The sequence below is a fragment of the Ambystoma mexicanum genome, chromosome 9 (assembly GCF_040938575.1).
Source record: "Ambystoma mexicanum isolate Mex_15411 chromosome 9, UKY_AmexF1_1, whole genome shotgun sequence".
NCBI lineage: Eukaryota > Metazoa > Chordata > Amphibia > Caudata > Ambystomatidae > Ambystoma > Ambystoma mexicanum.
The window spans coordinates 1,553,511,014-1,553,531,551 of NC_090931.1; the positions used below are offsets into that span (position 1 = coordinate 1,553,511,014).

General features: G+C 44.6%; 1 protein-coding gene across 1 annotated transcript in view; it reads right to left on the minus strand.

Annotated features, from left to right (window-relative positions):
- LOC138489511 (zinc finger protein 182-like) overlaps positions 1 to 20,538 on the minus strand; it is a 376,372-nt gene that overhangs the window by 231,748 nt on the left and 124,086 nt on the right. Inside the window, exon 5 of the mRNA XM_069617253.1 lies at positions 9,834 to 9,962. Coding sequence (XP_069473354.1) covers positions 9,834 to 9,962 — 129 coding nt within the window. The remainder of the gene's footprint in view (positions 1 to 9,833; positions 9,963 to 20,538) is intronic.

Below are 20,538 nucleotides of genomic sequence, written 5' to 3' on the forward strand. Positions count from 1 at the left end.
AAGGCACCACCTTTTGGTCGCGGTACAGTGGTCAGTGGCTATCCAATTGCCGGGGTGCTCAGCACGGGCAATTCGACCACTTGAGGTCCTGGAAGTGAAGAAAAAGCAAGGGACTGGTTGTTCCCACCAGTCAGGGGAAGAAGACTCTCCAGCAGGGAGATCTCCTCTGTCGTTGAGAAGTGGTGAGTCGGTTCGGCAGGGCTCCACCGGAGGTGTCGTCGTTCCAGGTCGGCTCAGCTTTACCCTCGTCGGATTTTTAGGTCCTGTGGCGACTTCTCAAGATCCAGTCCCAAAAGCCCTGCTTTTATGCAGAAAACCCCCATTCATTCAGCCTAGCTGTCAATCAAACATGCTAAGTGGTGAGCGGGGCGGCTCATCACTTGGGCCAATCACACCAGAGTGCGACTTGAGTTGGCAAGGCAACTCAGTCCAGGGTGCCTAAACCCCCTCCCACAACCCCTGTGGTACCCAGACAGAATGGCACCACTCTGGAGGGCTTCTGTGCAGAAGCCCGCCAAAAGTGGAACAAAGGGCTCAACCTTGGGTTTCGGAGTTACAGAGGCGAACACATACGCCATTTTAAAAACCAAGTTCTGGCAGAAAATACCAACCGGTGGATTTAAGACAAATAAACCGGTGGTATGTTAGAGACTAATGTGAAAAAGTATCAGCCTCCAATAAGGAACAAGTTACTTACCTGTAACTGTTGTTCTCCAGCATGGGTCTGGCATGGATTCACATGCTCATGAATATTCCCCGTCGTCAGGCTGGGAATCCTCGGTAAAGAAAAAACCAGTATCAGTTTCGTTTCTGATCTGTCTTTCGTAGTAGTAACCAATCACTGATCTCTGCGTCATACTGACCACAAGCAATGACTGCCCTCTACCTAAGCCCCGCCTCTGGCAGCCATCTTCAGATTTGGAAGCACGTGAAGTGGCAGTATGACCAAGTGAAGAGCCGCAGAGGGGTAGGCGGGAGGGTTCGCATGTGAATCCATGCCAGACCCATGCTGGAGAACAACAGTTACAGGTAAGTAACTTGTTCCTTCTCCAGCATGGGGTCTGGCATGGATTCACATGCTCATGAATAAAGGATACATAGCAGTACACACATGCACAACCACGGGAGGTGGCAAAGGCTCAACATTAAGCATTACATCAAACTCAACATTAAGCAAATCTTACCTCCTCACCAGGCTCACCTTAGGCGAACAGGTTGCGCAGCACTGCTTGGCCGACCCTGGACTCCTCCCTGGAATCCCGATCGACGCAGTAGAATTTCGTGAAGGTGTGCGTCGACCTCCACGTAGCAACCCTGCAGATGTCCAGCAGGGGCACACCAGATAGGAACGCCGTGGTAGCTGCGATCGCTCTGGTGGAATGGGCTCTCGGACGGCCAGGCAGCGGTCGGTTTGCCAACTGATGACAGTACATGATACAGCCGGAGAGCCATCTGGAAATGGAAGCCTTCGAGAGAGCCTTCCCCTGATTGACAGGTCCAAAGTTCACAAAGAGTTGTGACGTCTTCCGAAAACACTTCGTGCAGTCCACGTAGAACTTCAGCGCTCTAGCCACATCCAGCGAGTGCAAAGTCCTCTCAGCCGGCGACGAAGGCGACGGGAAGAAAACAGGCAACACCAAGGGTTCGTTGAGGTGGAAGTCCGACGGCACCTTGGGCATGAAGGAGGGGTGCGTCCTGAGCACTACCCACGTGTCGTGAAAAGTCAAGTATGGGGCCTTGCAGGAAAGGGCCTGGATCTCTCCCACCCGTCGTGCGGAGGTGATGGCCACAAGAAACGCTGTTTTCCACGACAAGAACTTCAACGGGGCCGAGTGCAGAGGCTCGAACGGAGGTCCCATGAGCTTGGTCAGCACCACGTTGAGCTCCCACGCCGGGGCCCGAGCCTTCACCGGCGGGAACGATCTGAACAGTCCCTTCATGAACTCTTTCACCAGACGATGAGACCACAAGGACGTCCGCCCCGTGGTTCTGGTGTATCGGGAGATCGCAGCAAGATGAATCTTGATGGACGCGTGCGCCAGTCCAGCTTTGGCCAGCATCAGTAGGTACGGCAGTACTTGGGGAGCCGTAATCCGCAGAGGGTTAATCTTCTGTGCGTGGCACCAGACAGAGAACCTCTTCCATTTGTGTCCGTAGCATTTAAGAGTCGAGGACGCCCTGGCCTTTGCAAGAACCTCTCTGCAGTCGGCCGGTATGTCGTATCCTCCAAACTCTAACGCTGCAGGAGCCAGGCCTGCAAGTTCAGCGACTTCGGGTCGTGATGGAGGATGGCGCCTCCTTCCCTGGAGAGCAGATCCGCGTCCACTGGCAGCTTGATTGACGGGGACGCTGACAAGTCCAGAAGGTCCGGGAACCATATCTGCCTCGGCCACGCAGGTGCGACGAGGATCATCCTGCACCGTGACCTCTTGAGCTGGTTGATGAGCCGGATCAGAAATGGCAATGGAGGGAACGCGTATAGGAACAGGCCCTCCCAGGGGAACGAGAAAGCATCGCCCATGCTCCTCGGCTGGGGAAACCTGCTGGCGAACCTCCGGCACTTGGAGTTTGTCGCTGTCGCGAACAGATTGATCTGGGGTGTGCCCCACCGCCTTCTCCTTGGGGGGGGGACACTGCCTCGCTCCCCCTCCGATGGGGCCTTCGAGCTCGACCGGGGCCTCTCCAGGAGCTTCGCCGGGTGCTCGGCCTTCCTCTTACCCGAAGCAGAGCGTTGGCTCGTGGTTGATGGTGCCGGGGAGGATGCGCCCTGCCTGGCGCCCGTAGAGCCCGACCGTTCGGCGCTCCCGGTGCCAGCGGACTCGCGGTGCTTGGCCTTGTGTTGGACCCCTGTCGCCGGGGCGTCCTCAAAGGTCTTAGAAGACCGCTCGGATTTCTTCCTCTTCTTCTCGCCTGACGGGCTCTTCCCTTCCAGCCAGTTGGCGAGACGTTGATGGCGGTCCTTCATGGTCCGCTCCGACATGTTGCCGCAAAACGCACAGTCCTTCTCCACGTGCGTCTTGTCCTCATGTAGGCAGTAAAGACAAAAGGAGTGTTCGTCCTCCTTAAGGACATTCTGCAGCTGGCATCCAGGGCAGACCCTGAACAGTTTTCCGGGCGTCGAGCTTCCCTTCTCCTGGGCCATGTCTGAGATGGGCCTGAGAAACTTCTGGAGTCCTCCAAAAGCGTAGCTCGACGAAATCTTCACCCTTGAGGGGCGTAGACGAATCCGACACAGGTCCCCGTTGATCGGATGAAGTCTCGGTGGAGCTTGAGGCTCTTTTTGACCGGAAAAACGACGTTTTTGAGAAAAAACGTGAAAAAATAGCACTAACGCTCGAGAGCAATAGCACGAGGATCCCAACACTTGAACGTGCGGTAAAAATCTGAAGATGGCTGCCAGAGGCGGGGCTTAGGTAGAGGGCAGTCATTGGCTGTGGTCAGTATGACGCAGAGATCAGTGATTGGTTACTACTACGAAAGACAGATCAGAAGCGAAACTGATACTGGTTTTTTCTTTGCCGAGGATTCCCAGCCTGACGACGGGGAATATTCGGACGCTCTCGTCTGCATCGCCATCCGCTTGTCTCCCGCTGGAGAAGGCCCGACCGTCGACGAGCCGAGGAGTATCCACCGGTGGGTTTCCCGCCACCTACAGACCGCAGAGACGCTGACGACTCGACGCCCTTGCTGGGCCACAGTTCTTCATCATCTCTTTGCGGTCCAGAACTATTGTCACCGAGGTGCCCCGCACGCCTCTTCCTTGCAGGACGCCAACGCTCTGTCGACTAGCACCGCTGGGAATGAAGCTGCCACTTCCATGCCATAGTTCACCCTGTTCACCGTCGGACGTTCCAACGACCCGTGACTCCTGCCTTAAAGGGAGGGCACTCAAGAAGGGCTGTCGATTCCCCGACACCGAACGCCAAGTTCCCCGACACCTCTTGACGATCCGTGGCTCCCGCCTGAAAAGGAGCCACTCAAGAAGGATCGGTCAGTGCATCGTCGGAGAACTCTACTCCACCAGGTACATGGGGGGGGAAACCTTAACAGGAAGAAGTAAGACTATTGAACATTTGGACTGGGCTTGTGCTATATATCTTTATTTACAGGTTGCCCAGGTGGGGGGATCTCCACACAGAACTGTGCCTAACGGTAGGGGTCAGTATTCTGCCTATTGTTTCAACCATCTTGCGTTCCTTCCTACCTCTATTGCTGGTTTACTCGTTATTGATCTGTGTGACATTTTAACCGTACAGTTGATGCACTTTAATGAGATTTGATAACATTAGTGGTACCACTCTAGACATGTATATATTTATCATTATTGACTTCCAAGTACAAAGTGTGTTATTGTGATTGTGTACATACCTTTGAATATTAATTATATAAAGACTGTTTTCAGTAATACAGTGTGTGGACATTCCTTTGTCGGGGTTCGGGGACTACACTGTACTTAAGAACCAGCCTGCATCACCTCCTGAGAAGCTAGGCATTGATTGCTCGTCCATTGCTACCCTATAGAGAATCTTGGCTGGGGTCTTCTGTGCCTCTCCTCTACCATATAGAGAGCAGAAGTACAGACAGCCCCCACCGGTCTTTACAGTCACACACTCCATTCAACCATTTCCCACCCACAGGAGGTACCCACAACATACATCACCGGGAAGGCTCCAGCTAGTCTGACTGGGCCTTCACAACAACACCATATATGTCACTTCCATCCAACAGCCAGTCAGGAGGAAGGGACAGAGTCAGGGCTTCCCAGGACTTTGGGAAAACAGGGTAATGGGTAATAGAAAGCAAGAGGCCACCGGGGCCATCTTGTTTTCCATCAGGAATCAACTGATCCCAATGGCAGGGCCAGGGTATCCCAAAATGGAGGATACTCCGTGCACCTGTCAAACTCAGCATGGAGCTGCCACCAGCCCATACCCTGCTCTGTGAGCCACCCACAGGTGGCCAAAAACATACACTAGGGGCACAGGGTTGTACCCCCACCCATGGGTGCCATAAGGGTATCCCACGGGTCCGTTCACCAAACCAAAAGAAAGAGAGCTGCACCGCCAGGAGACCCACATGAACTCCTGCGCGGAAAACACGACAGAACACACGATGAAAAGCAGTAAAGGACAAGGATACGGAGGCCCTGTCCCTCCGATGCATTTCCAGCATCACAACCACCTGTGTACCGGATACCACTGTTCCAGCATGTTTCTTCTGCTCTCATGCATCACCACCTATGTACCTGATACCACTGTTCCATCATGTTTCCTCTGCTCTCATGCATCACCACCTATGTACCCAATACCACTGTTCCCGCATGTTCCTCTGCTCTCATGCATCACCACCTATGTACCCAATACCACTGTTCGAGCATGTTTCCTCTGCTCTCATGCATCACCACCTATGTACCTGATACCACTGTTCCAGCATGTTTCCTCTGCTCTCATGCATCACCACCTATGTACCCAATACCTCTGCTCTCATGCATCACCACCTATGTACCTGATACCACTGTTCCATCATATTTCCTCTGCTCTCATGCATCACCACCTATGTACTGGATAACACTGTTCCAGCATGTTCCTCTGCTCTCATGCATCACCACCTATGTACCTGATACCACTGTTCCATCATGTTTACTCTGCTCTCATACATCACCACCTATGTACCTGATACCACTGTTCAGCAGGTTTCCTCTGCTCTCATGCATCACCACCTCTGTACCCACTACCACTGTTCCATCATGTTTCCTCTGCTCTCATGCATCACCACCTGTGTACCGGATACCACTGTTCCATCATGTTTCCTCTGCTCTCATGCATCACCACTTGTGTACCTGATACCGCTGTTGCATCATGTTTCCTTTGCTCTCATGCATCACCACCTATGTACCTGATACCGCTGTTCCATCATGTTTCCTCTGCTCTCATGCATCACCACCTATGTACCGGATACCACTGTTCCATCATGTTTCCTCTGCTCTCATGCATCACCACCTATGTACCTGATACCGCTGTTCCAGCATGTTTCCTCTGCTCTCATGCATCACCACCTATGTTCCTGATACCGCTGTTCCAGCATGTTTCCTCTGCTCTCATGCATCACCAACTATGTACCTGATACCACTGTTCCAGCATGTTTCCCCCACCCTCATGCATCACCACCTATGTACCGGATACCACTCTTCCAGCAGGTTTCCTCTGCTCTCATGCATCACCAACTATGTAACTGATATCACTGTTCCATCATGTTTCCTCTGCTCTCATGCATCACCACCTGTGTACCTGATACCGCTGTTGCATCATGTTTCCTTTGCTCTCATGCATCACCACCTATGTACCTGATACTGCTGTTCCATCATGTTTCCTCTGCTCTCATGCATCACCACCTATGTACCTGATACGACTGTTCCAGCATGTTTCCTCTGCTCTCATGCATCACCACCTATGTACCTGATACCGCTGTTCCATCATGTTTCCTCTGCTCTCATGCATCACCACCTATGTACCGGATACCACTGTTCCATCATGTTTCCTCTGCTCTCATGCATCACCACCTATGTACCTGATACCGCTGTTCCAGCATGTTTCCTCTGCTCTCATGCATCACCACCTATGTACCTGATACCGCTGTTCCAGCATGTTTCCTCTGCTCTCATGCATCACCAACTATGTACCTGACAGCACTGTTGCAGCATGTTTCCCCCACCCTCATGCATCACCACCTATGTACCGGATACCACTGTTCCAGCATGTTTCCTCTGCTCTCATGCATCACCAACTATGTAACTGATAACACTGTTCCAGCATGTTTCCTCTGCTCTCATACATCACAACCTATGTACCGGATGTTAGGGAGAATTCTCTGTTTAGTCTGAATTTCCTAACCTAGTGAGTCCCCCAGCAGCTTTGCTGGATTTCTGGAGTTTTTTTTTTCATCCTGCCAAGAGTGAGACTCTTTCTCCCACACTTGGACGTGATTTGTGGTATTTCTTTGAATGTTAATGTGTTCTATGGGCTATGGGGTCTTTTACTCCGTAGGGTCTCATGTGTTTTGCTATGTGTGTTACACAGCACCCTCCGTGCCGTAACACTGGGGTGCCCTAGGTGACCCCCAACATAGATTCCATACCCTGGGACTGACTACTGTCTCCCAGGGCATGTAAAGTCACCATTGGCTTTACTAGACCTAAATTTACAAACAGAACCAGTACAAACCATCCTATTGTGGACCTACTGGTAGGGGTAATTCGATTACCACTGGGTAGGTTCTTCGAGGGGGCACTGTCCCGTCCCCCCTCGTCGAGTTTTGGCTGGTGGCAGTGGATACTACTTTTTATTTTCAACCGCGAATATATTCCTATGGGATTTTCCCCATTGTTCGAGGCTAATACTTTTTTCACATTAGTCTCTAACATACCGCTGGTTTATTTAATTAAAATGAATTCACCGGTTGGTATTTTCTGCCAGAACTCGGTTTTTAAAATGGCGTATGTGTTCGCCTCTGTAACTCCAAACCAAAGGTTGAGCCCTTTGTTCCACTTTTGGCGGGCTTCTGCACAGAAGCCCTCCAGAGTGGTGCCATTCTGTCTGGGTACCACAGGGGGTGTGGGAGGGGGTTTAGACACCCTGGAGTGAGTTGCCTTGCCAACTCAAGTCGCACTCTGGTGTGATTGGCCCAAGTGGTGAGCCGCCCCGCTCACCACTTAGCATGTTTGATTGACAGCTAGGCTGAGTGAATGGGGGTTTTCTGCATAAAAGCAGGGCTTTGGGGACTGGAACTTCAGAAGTCGCCACAGGACCTATGAATCCGACGAGGGAGAAGCTGAGCCGATCTGCAACGACGACACCTCCGGTGGAGCCCTGCTGAACCGACTCACCACTTCCCAATGACAGAGGAGATCTCCCTGCTGGAGAGTCTTCTTCCCTTTGACTGGTGGGAACAACCAGTCCCTTCCTTTTTCTTCGCTTCTAGGATGACTAGTGGTCGAATTGCCCGTGCTGAGCACCCCGGCAACCGGATAGCCACTAACCACTGTGTCGCGACCAAAAGGTGGTGCCTTGTGACTGAGCACTCCGCGGCTGGTCTCCTCCCTGGTGGTGCAACGATCTTCAACTTTCCTCTACGACAAGATCATCTCTTCTTCTGGCAAAGCCCCGACTTGCATACACCACCAGGAACAACTGCCCCCGCCGGAGCTGTATCTGCACTTTCAAGGTACTGTGTCCGCCTGGCCTCCCTTGTGACGGTTAGCGTGAGGTGTCTTAAATCCTTACCTTTCCACTGGGTCGCCTCCAGACCTTCTTAACTTTTGTTCTAAAACTGGTCCAACCTTTCTGTGACATTTTGCTACAAAGACTTGAAGTGCATTTCCACTGTGATACTTTTGGGACATACCGCCTTGCCTCTCTCCGAGTGGGCCTGGCCTCTGAACTTTATGATCTACAGTAGACCCTGCCTTGCTCGCCTTGCATTTGCTTCGTAAAAGTGTTGGTACTGAGTTGGTTTCATACCCTGCCTTTTTCTCTCACTTTCTAACGAATGCTAGAGTGCCATCTAGGTTAAGCACTCACCTCTGTCTGCAAATAAGTGGTGTCTTTGAACCTAGACTTGTCGAAATATTGTTATGGGATTGATATATACTTATAGTAACTGTGATTGAAGTTGTTTGCCATATTAGTGCCAGTGTGTGTTTCACAGATGTTTTTTTAAATAAATAATTATATATCTTTACACCCAAGCTCTGATCCGTGTCTGCTTGTTCTACTGTGTAAATTGCCCTATCTTGTATACTCCATATACTGCCTAACTCGTCTTGAGAGAAGTCTGACTGCTCAGCCACAGCTACCAGGTAAATCTGGGTGGTGCAGACTGCTACCAATTGGGTTTACCGCGAACTCCTGTAGTCTTAAACTTTTTGCAGTGGTCCCAGAGGGAACTGCACAGGTTTCTGCCTAACACCGGATACCACTGTTTCGGCATGTTTCCTCTGCTTTCATGCATCACCACCTATGTACCTGATACCACTGTTCCATCATGTTTCCTCTGCTCTCATGCATCACCACCTATGTACCCGATACCACTGTTCCATCATGTTTCCTCTGCTCTCATGCATCACCACCTGTGTACCGGATACCACTGTTCCATCATGTTTCCTCTGCTCTCATGCATCACCACCTATGTACCTGATACCGTTGTTCCATCATGTTTCCTCTGCTCTCATGCATCACCACCTATGTACCGGATACCACTGTTCCATCATGTTTCCTCTGCTCTCATGCATCACCACCTATGTACCTGATACCGCTGTTCCAGCATGTTTCCTCTGCTCTCATGCATCACCACCTATGTACCTGATACCACTGTTCCAGCATGTTTCCTCTGCTCTCATGCATCACCACCTGTGTACCCAATACCACTGTTCCAGCATGTTTCCTCTGCTCTCATGCATCACCAACTATGTACCCGATACCACTGTTCCAGCAGGTTTCCTCTGCTCTCATGCATCACCACCGGTGTACCTGATACCACTGTTCCATCATGTTTCCTATGCTCTCATGCATCACCACCTGTGTACCCAATACCACTGTTCCAGCATGTTTCCTCTGCTCTCATGCATCATCAACTATGTACCTGATACCACTGTTCCAGCATGTTTCCTCTGCTCTCATGCATCACAACCTATGTACCGGATACCACTGTTCCGGCATGTTTCCTCTGCTTTCATGCATCACCACCTATGTACCGGATACCACTGTTCCAGTTCTGCATGTTCAGCAATGTATATAGTTCCTTAACAACAGTAAACATGGTTGCATTGTATACCATACCTTCTCCTTCACTTGAACTATGGAAGTCTTTCGTTCGCTCTCGTCCTTCTGCGTCCTCAATGTGGATCAGATGTAGGTTTTCCTCTCTCTTAATGCTGAATGACTCTTCATGATTTCTACTCATCTCACCTGTAGAAAAGAGTAAAAATCCCGTTCATGAAAAGCAAAGATTCTACCTCGCTGTGCACTACAGAGATCAGGACATTCTCATAAATGGACCATTCATGTTTTTTCACCCTCTGAGTCCAGATCCAAAGTTAAGTCCTGCCACTGTGTTGCCGGGCATCTCTCCCACACATCTCACTGCATTCCTGGCTGCTTGGTGTCTCCTCTGCAATCTCATTCACTTGCTCTTTATTTATTAATTTCACTTTCTCTCTCTCTCTCTCTCTCTCTCTCTCTCTTAGCTCGCATGTATTTTCTCGCCCCTCCCCCTTACGTCCCATTATCTTCCTCCCTATGGTGATCTCTCACGTCCCTCACCATTTGTCTCCTTCCCTTGCAGTTCCAAAAGATGTCCTAAAGTGCACATGTAATCTCAACGCTGGGATGAACGAAAGCAGAAAAAATAAAAGAAAAAGAAAATGGAATGAAAGGTTTCATCTGGGTTTCCCAATCTACCTCTCTCCATACGTGCCCACTTTCCTCACCCTCCTCATCCTCATCTTTTCCTTGATCATTCTCTCTGCTACTCCTGCCCTCGCCCTCTCCTTCCTCAGTAACTTTTTACTCCCCTAAAGTGTAGGTTTTAAATATACAAAAAAGCCCACTTCTAACCCCATGAGCAAGGATGTTGCATGGCAGCCGCGCAAGTAAAACATGAAATAATCAGAAAACAGGAGTCCACATCACGAGAGCATACGCCCACAGAAAGAGTACAAAATGCATCAATAACAAAAGGGAAAAGACACAGCAACAGGAAGAATACAAATGCAACAATAACAAAAGGGAAAAGACACGGCAACAGGAAGAATACAAAATGCAACAACAAAAGGGAAAAGACACGGCAACAGGAAGAATACAAAATGCAACAATAACAAAAGGGAAAAGACACAACAACAGGAAGAATACAAAAGCAACAACAATAAAAGGGAAAAGACACAGCAACAGGCAGAATACAAATGCAACAATAACAAAAGGGAAAAGACAAAGCAACAGGTAGAATACAAAAGCAACAACAAAAGGGAAAAGACACAGCAACAGGAAGAATACAAATGCAACAACAAAAGGGAAAAGACACAGCATCAGAAAGAATCCAAATGCAACACCAAAAGAGAAAAGGCACAGCAACAGGAAGAATACAAATGCAACAATAACAAAAAGGGAAAAGACACAGCAACAGGAAGAATACAAATGCAACAATAACAAAAGGGAAAAGACAAAGCAACAGGCAGAATACAAAAGCAACACCAACAAAAGGGAAAAGACACAGCAACAGGAAGAATACAAATGCAACAATAACAAAAGGGAAAAGACAAAGCAACAGGCAGAATACAAAAGCAACAACAACAAAAGGGAAAAGACACAGCAACAGGCAGAATACAAATGCAACAACAAAATGGAAAAGACACAGCAACAGGAAGAATATAAATGCAAAAATAACAAAAGGGAAAAGACACAGCAACAGGCAGAATACAAATGCAACAATGAAAGGGAAAAGACACAGCAACAGGGAGGATACAAAAGCAACAACAACAAAAGGGAAAAGACACAGCAACAGGAAGAATACAAATGCAACAATAACAAAAGGGAAAAGACACAGCAACAGGAAGAATACAAATGCAACAACAAAAGGGAAAAGACACAGCAACAGGCAGAATACAAATGCAACAACAACAAAAGGGAAAAGACACAGCAACAAAAAGGATACAAAAGCAACAACAACAAAAGGGAAAAGACACAGCAACAGGCAGAATACAAATGCAACAATAACAAAAGGGAAAAGACACAGCAACAGGCAGAATACAAATGCAACAGTAACAAAAGGGAAAAGACAGCAACAGGAAGAATACAAATGCAACAACAAAAGGGAAAAGACACAGCAACAGGCAGAATACAAATGCAACAACAACAAAAGGGAAAAGACAGCAACAGGCAGAATACAAATGCAACAATAACAAAAGGGAAAAGACAGCAACAGGAAGAATACAAATGCAACAACAAAAGGGAAAAGACACAGCAACAGGAAGAATACAAATGCAACAATAACAAAAGGGAAAAGACAGCAACAGGAAGAATACAAATGCAACAACAAAAGGGAAAAGACACAGCAACAGGAAGGATACAAAGCAACAACAACAAAAGGGAAAAGACACAGCAACAGGCAGAATACAAATGCAACAACAACAAAAGGGAAAAGACACAGCAACAAAAAGGATACAAAAGCAACAACAACAAAAGGGAAAAGACACAGCAACAGGAAGAATACAAATGCAACAATAACAAATGCAACTTTACTCTGTAAAGCCCTCAAATCGGCCTGACAAAGAGAAGAACAAAGAACGTAAACCTCTGCTTGACTCCAATCATAGCAGTATTTTGCTGTCTGAAAATCCTACAACGGCTTTAAAATCAGAGAGCAATGTTGAGAATAAAGTTATTCTCGTACCTGCCTCTTTCGAGTATAACAAAAGCCAGGAATTGAAAAATAGACTGGATCCCAAGAAACCTGACTCTTTGTCAACTAAATTTACGGCAGAGGACCTTCATTGCGATGATTTACCGAAATCCAACAAGGATGCCCCTGTCGATACAATCCCTGAAGACCTTGAGGAACAAATTTTGCCTAAAAAACGGTCGGAGTATATTGATTGTGAGGCTCCTAAAACTACTTTGGCTGGAAAAAGCATAGATTCTAAAACTAAACCAGTATTTTTGTCGGTTAAAGAAGTGAATGAAAGCTCCTCAAAGGATTGGGAAATTGTTGACTGCAACTCTGATCAGAGTCTAGACAGAGATGAAATAAAAAAAATAATGGGAATTGAGCAATTTGATCCGCGTACTGCCGATTTTTCCATATTAGCTCCGGCAATTGAGACAGAACTGGGTAAACGGATTCGTTTATCCAACGAACCCTCAACTCCAGTGAATAGAAGCAAGTACGGGATTGAGAATGTGCTCCTATTTAACAATCCCCAAGCATATACCTATTCTGTACCTTCACACTTTAGTGCACAGAAGGAAGCATGTATCCTTGGGAGAACCAATACTCTGAGTAACAACAACATAGGAGGACCCTCCTTGACGGTAAATAGTTCCCCTATACTCGAACAACCAATGATCCATACTTGCCAATATCCTTCTAGCCATGAAGGAAATAGAGCACCTAATCTTGATTCCAACGAGTCCATTCATTGTAAAATTCGTCCACAGCCTAATTGTCCTACCACTGAACAAGAAAAATGGAATGCCGAACGGCAACATTCTTTCGAATCTTTTCCGGTCATGACCAGAATTCTTAATTTACTTGATAAAGGTCATGAGCAGACTCATGAGGCAATAAAAATCCTACAGATTCAAATGTCTGACCTCACGAGTTCTCTCAGTAAAATGTGGAGGGCATGTTATTTGCCTGCCACATGTTTTCTTCCATCATAAATAAAAAAGATTCGATGGCTCATGTTCAAACTATAGGTACTCAAACTAAATTGTTCTCCGAGGTAGTGACAGAAGAACCACCTATTAAATGAGAAAACAGTAAGGTTGTGAATCCAGAGGTAGTGAACTTGAAAAATACCAATGAATCCAACCTTGCTGTTTTGACTACTCTTGTAAAAGAAATGGCAATTAATCTTGCCACACTTTCCAAGTCAATTATCAAGGAATCGTTGACGACTCCTTGTGCAGAGGAAAGTGCTCCTCCAGACAGTCCATCAGTTCTAACTGATCTTATTGACTTAACTGGAGTAGACCTTATCCCTCAGGAAACAATAGAAACACTTGACATTGAAGAGGTGCCCCTTATAACTCCTTCCATTGCCCTTACTAAAAAACAAAGAAGGGCCTTGGCTCGTGCTCAAAAGAGAAATCTTCTAATTAAACTACAAAAGGGAAAACAGGAAAAAAAAACAAAGAACCAATCACGTGACAAAAATGATAATCATAACACACATATTAAAGATCTTTGCAATCTCTCAGAGGGAGATAACATCATTGATTTAAATCAGTTGAGCGAGGAATCTAAGGCCCTGCTGAATCTCGGAGTCAGACTTGAATACTTCATCCATCAAAGTACCTATCAATTCTCTATTAAAAAACAAAAAAAGCAATGAAAAGGAGGCATTGATTATTGAACCATCCTGGCAAGAATTTAACAAATTACGATCTAAGGCAAAAAAGGGAAAGGAAAAAGAGGAGGGGGGAACTATTGATCTCGGGATGGTGCCTAACTCAATTGCAGGGGCTCCACACCGCGTTCAATCTACCCTTTCCAATTATTATCCAATGTTGAAAATCAAAAAAACTGCGAAAGTGATTTTGGGTAAAGCTAATGGACAAAGAGAAAACAAAACAATTACTTGTCCTAACAATCCAACTGAATCTCAAAATAAAAATTTGGAGGGTGTGAGCTCAAGCGAGCCTGAAGACCAAACCTTAGATAATAATGTCGAATCTAGCAATCAACCAATTATTCATGAAATAATGAACTCAGAGCATCCAAGAACTAGTCCTAAGCTACCAATTTTGAGTCCGCAACGCCCACAAGTCAATAAGTGCCCTAAATTGACCAATCCTAAATCCACAATGGATAATCAGGAATCCCTGACTAACCATAATTATGACGACCCAAAATCTGCTATAATTATGGGCTGGGAAAGCGATGAAGCTCGATATGGTAAGGCTCGCTTGAACCGCACCTTTATGATGACTGTTTTTCAGGATATCCCCGCCTTGTGAATTGTTAGATCTGATGACATAGACATTGGCTGATATTAATAACAACAGAATGATTTGTAAATTCATGTCTCCTTTTATTATGAAGATGTTATGGGATCACTCTGATGACTTGGCATTTATTGGTTTAACTGCATCATTTTTTTCATCATTTGATGACGCACAAAGTTACCTAGAAACTACTCCTCTGATAGTTGAAAGCGTTACTGATAGTGTAATCCAGGGTACCTCTGCAAATATTGACGCCAACACTATGAAACAGTTTATGTCATTCATGTCTGTTTTAAAGGAGATGTCTTGGAGGGATCCTATTAACATCATGCAACCAAACCAACAAAAGGCGATGAAAAATTCTTAGCCTACTCCGACTCCACATTATTTCGTGGAATTCTTGTGGTATAAATAACTTCAAAAAATGGTATCGCCTAAATCAGTTCAATCAACCTGACCTCATTTTTATTCAAGAGACCATGAATCAATCCTCCTTTTTTATAGAGGGATATTCAGCATTTATTCAGATTGCAAGGCGAGGTAGCGAGGGTCGTCCTTCCGGCGGCCTGGCTATACTTGTTAATTCTGCCTTCCAATGCTCCTTGGAGAGGATTAGTAGTTCAGACTCCATTCTAGCCATTATCATGAAAGATGATTTGGATCCCTCTATGATTCTCTTGTTGGTCTGTATTTACTGGAATAAATTGTCCACTCCTATTGAGATCATCATTGAGGAAATGAACGATGTATTAGAAAAGGGACTGATTTTATACCCCTCGGCAAGAATTATCGTAGGTGGAGACTTCAACTGCTATTGCTATGAAATAGGTGTTCATAATAATGCAATTAGGGATAAGCACTCAATTACTTCGAAAAAGTTTGGAACTATATGGAATTCCTTTTTTCTTGAATGGGATATTCAAACTCCTTATTTTGCCTTGGATGACTTTGCATATACATAGACTAGAGCAAACTTCAATTCTCTTATCGATTATTTTTTCATTTCTTCGAGTTTATATTCGAATATAGATGCCCTCAAAATTATAGATCCATTTCTAGGAGACCATATAATTATTTCTATGCAGATGAACATCCCTTTGGCTCGTTTTAAAGATAATTCTTTTCTATCTCTGGTAGAATCTGACCGGCCCCACTATACAGTGAGATGGAATCCTAAAGCGTGTACAATCTTTATTCGGAATCTAGAATATGATCCTAATATCTTCTTATGTTTATCACCATCCAGCTTTTCACTTATTCATTTAGATCGTTTAAACTCTATTAGAATTCAATTCCATCTAGATGCTATGCTTCAATCAAGGGATATGCATGAAAAAGCTATTCAGGTTCATGCCCACAAATTTACTAATCAAGTCGCTCATTTAAAATCGCAAAAAAAACACGAAATTCGTCAGATTAATAGAATTTATCTCTCCTACCTGACTCGTGCTAAACTGATCAAAGCAGTACGACAAAGGTTTCGTAATAAACTTAAATGGTTAAAAAGACATCTTCTCTATGCAGATAATCAAAAATTATTCTACCATCTACTCAAGCACGACTCAAGGAAAACCTGGAATATTCTTCGTTCTATTACTTCTGAAACTACAACTAATTTTGATTCTGTAATCTCCGCCGAAAATTGGGTATCATATGTGAAACTTAAATATACTATGCCCGAGCGCTTTCACTCACTAAAGGGCAGTGAACCACGCTTGGATCTTGATTCTCCATCATTATGGTCCATAGAAGACATCATTGATGCCATCGGCAGATTGAAGCCCTCTAAAGCGCCTGGTCCCGATGGTATTCCATCTTGTGTGTATAAATCGAACCCAGTATTCTGGGCTCACATCCTTAAAATCAAATTTGATCTGATTTTACAAACAGGACAAATCCCCATATCGTGGTCTTCTGCGCTAGTTATTCCGATTTACAAAAAGGGCTCTCCGGACTGTCCCTCTAATTATCGCCCTATTGCTCTAACAGATTCCTCTTCCAAAATATTTTCCATTCAGCTTATCCAACAACTACAAATTCATATGAGCGATAAAAATATGCTGTCTATTTATCAGGTAGGATTCAGAAAATTCATTGGTTGTCAGTTAAATGCTACAATTCCTTCCCATCTCCAAGCCCATTCTTCAGTCAGTCACTCAGGGCCAATTTACATGGCTAGTTTGGATCTGACCGCAGCATTTGACTGCGTTATTCGTGAAATCGTGTGGAAAAAAATGATCCATCTTGGCATTCCGACCAAACTGGTTGCCTTGATTGCCTTAGTCCACAAAAACACAAATTACCGCATGCGACTTACTAAGGAAGGAGCCCTGACTGATCCCATTCTGACTGAGATCGGGGTGAAACAGGGCTGCAATATGGCAGCGATACTGTTCAATTTGTACTTGTTAGGATTGGACGGCAATTGGATTGCTGGGGAATGCTATTCAGTAAAGCTTGGTTCACTGAACTTAGATTGGTTAGGCTTTGCTGATGATTTGTTATTTTTTGATCAAACACCCTTTGGTCTCCAACGAAAGTTGGATTTATTTTCGGAATTTGCATCTAACCATAACCTTACTCCCAATCCAACGAAAACTTTTATATTGATCTTCTCTAAAAGAAAATTAGACTGTCATTGATACTCTTGGTATATGAACGATGTTAAAATCGAATACTCTCCGATGCTTCGCTATTTGGGATATCCTCTGACTGATCAATACTCAATTACTATGTGGAAAAACTACCTTAATCAAAAAGTTAGGGGGTTGACATCTCAGATGAAAATTATTCATCAGAAATACTGTATGTTCTCTTTAATACCCTTAATTCAATTTTATTTGCAGAAGGTTGAACCCATCATTCTATATTCCCTGGACATTTGTACATATGATTTAGATGCCTATTTAAACATTTTACAGGGGAAACTATGGAAAACAATTCTGGGATTATCACTTTCGATCCCGAACGTTATGATTTGCCATGAATTAAATTTACTACAATTGTCAGTAAAACATACTTGGCGAAAAATTACCAATCTAATTAAGATTTATAACCCACCGAAAAATACTCTTTATGTTAAACTGAATCAATTACTGAGTGAATCACACATTAAATCACTCAATACCTACTCGCTTAAATTAACCAAAATATTATTGCTCATCAATGAATCTCCGTCCTCCATGAACATGTGGTTACCAAGCCAAAAACTTAAATTTCAAAGATTCTTTTGGTGTATAATGTTGGATGAAATGGGTAAATATACTTCCTTTAAAGAATACAATGAAGTCCGCGGCAGATGGGGAATCTGATTAAAATATCTCTTACAGTTCCCTTCAGCTCGCTCAAGGAAAACTTATATGCGTTTTCGACTCAACCAATTTCACACACGCGAACCACTCAAACACTGGACTGGTTATCTAAATAGTAACACTGACACTAGTTGCCGTTTTTGTAAAAATTGCACAGTGCCAGAAACCCTTAAACACCTAGTGATTCAGCTGTCCATTCTTTGAAGGCCATCGTATCCAATTTTTCGAGCACTTTTACTCGAACTGTGTAACCGCAAAGGAACTCCTATGGAAACGCTGTATGGAAGGTTTTAGTCAGAATCTCACACTCCGTTTGACTAACTTACTGGCATTGATAGAATCTAAGTTGGCAGAAGACCTGTAGGCCAAACAAAAACGAGTAAATCCTACAGCTAGATTTTGAAGCTGGGTGGGAATGAATATTCAATATAATAATATCAAACTGCTCTATTATGATTTCTCGATATCCATATAATGTACCGAGTTGTAACTTTATATTTTGAATGTTATTTGGATGTTTTCAGAAATTTTCTGATTGTATTTATGTTTCATTTTCCCTTTTAAATGCATTTTCTCTTTGTCTTACTTTTAGTAATTAAATGGAAATTCAGTACTTCCATCTTCTGTTAATTTAAAATGACGTTATAGGGTCTTTGTCAGGGAAAGCACTTGATGTCATGGTGAAATGCTATTTCATAAATGATTGGTGTTTAGAAATTTTTTAATGTTTAAATCTATTTGTAAAGGTTTTTATTTTAATAAACCAAATACAATAAAAAAATAAAAATAAAAAAAAGGGAAAAGACACAGCAACAGGCAGAATACAAATGCAACAATAACAAAAGGGAAAAGACAGCAACAGGAAGAATACAAATGCAACAACAAAAGGGAAAAGACACAGCAACAGGCAGAATACAAATGCAACAACAAAAGGGAGGGAAAAGACACAGCAACAGGCAGAATACAAATGCAACAACAACAAAAGGGAAAAGACACAGCAACAGGCAGAATACAAATGCAACAACAAAAGTGAAAAGACACAGCAACAGGAAGAATACAAATGCAACAATAACAAAAGGGAAAAGACACAGCAACAGGAAGAATACAAATGCAACAATAACAAAAGGGAAAAGACACAGCAACAGGAAGAATACAAATGCAACAACAAAAGGGAAAAGACACAGCAACAGGAAGGATACAAAAGCAACAACAAATGCAACAAAAGGGAGGGAAAAGACACAGCAACAGGAAGGATACAAATGCAACAACAAAAGGGAAAAGACACAAATGATACAAATGCAACAATAACAATTACTTAGAGCAATTACTTAGAGTAAACAGTGGGTTGAATGTGGTCGCATTCTCAAAGGCAGAGGATTAAAGAAGCATTGCGGAGAAGCAGAAAACGCTGCGTTGGCCTCTCACTGATTTGGCCTTTCTCACACCCTAAAGTCTTCTCCCCTGCCTCCCTCCCCTTCGCTGCATCTAATCCTTTCTCTACTTCTATATCTTCATCTCATCTGCTGTTGTCTTCCGTATAGTGTCAATACATAAGATTAAAAAAGCAGACTACTGCTTCCAAGAAATTGCTGTGTTACACAAATCACACAAGACAGTACGCCACTCTAGCTCTCCATTCTCAGATCAGGCTACCAAATCACGCTTTCTAATACATGTGCTAATGAAGTTCATCAGGACAACAGGGTAAGTTAAAACGATGAACACTTTCCAGGTGACTGAGGTCTGTATAATCAGGGAACGAAATAAGGATTTGAGGAACAGGAACAAAACGTGGCTCCTGGGTGGCCGTCATCACACAGTTTTAGAAATATCCCCCTGGGGAATGAAAACCTAGGACGGGGCATGCGGCTCCCACAAATGATGCACACTGCGACTTTGTGTCCATTATATTTTACCCATCATGCTTTAAAGGTCTTCTAGATGTGTCCTACTACTCATTCACACACATTCCTGAGCCTGCACAGGGCCAATGTACAAAAACATTTAATTGCATGCAGTGAGCCACCAACATTAGCTGAACACTTATGCACATACAATGTTGATATCCACGAGGCACATGGACAGGGAAATAGTACAAGTGAAGCGAACTGTGGGCTATGCTTTTCATTTTCCACTCTGTCTCGTGGAATAGTAAACGCTGCATGCAACTACGCTGTAAAGGTGGCATTTACTAAAGAATTCCTATGGAAAACCGAGGAGGATTCCATAGGAATCCACTTGTTGTACGTGGCATGAGCCGTATAACAATGCGGACTGACAAGACGGAGGAGGACTGCACAGCAGACATTTTATGTTCTGTGTCTCAGTCAGCACACAACAATGTGGCGGCATGTTAAATGGATAGCATTACACCTTCCCTTGCCCTCTACCTGGGAGCCAAAAAATATATTACTAACAAAATCCAGATTTTACAAAACAACGCTCTTAGAGCAGCTCTGAGCATTCCCAAAAAAGATCATATTTCCGACATAAGGAGAGCCAATAACTGG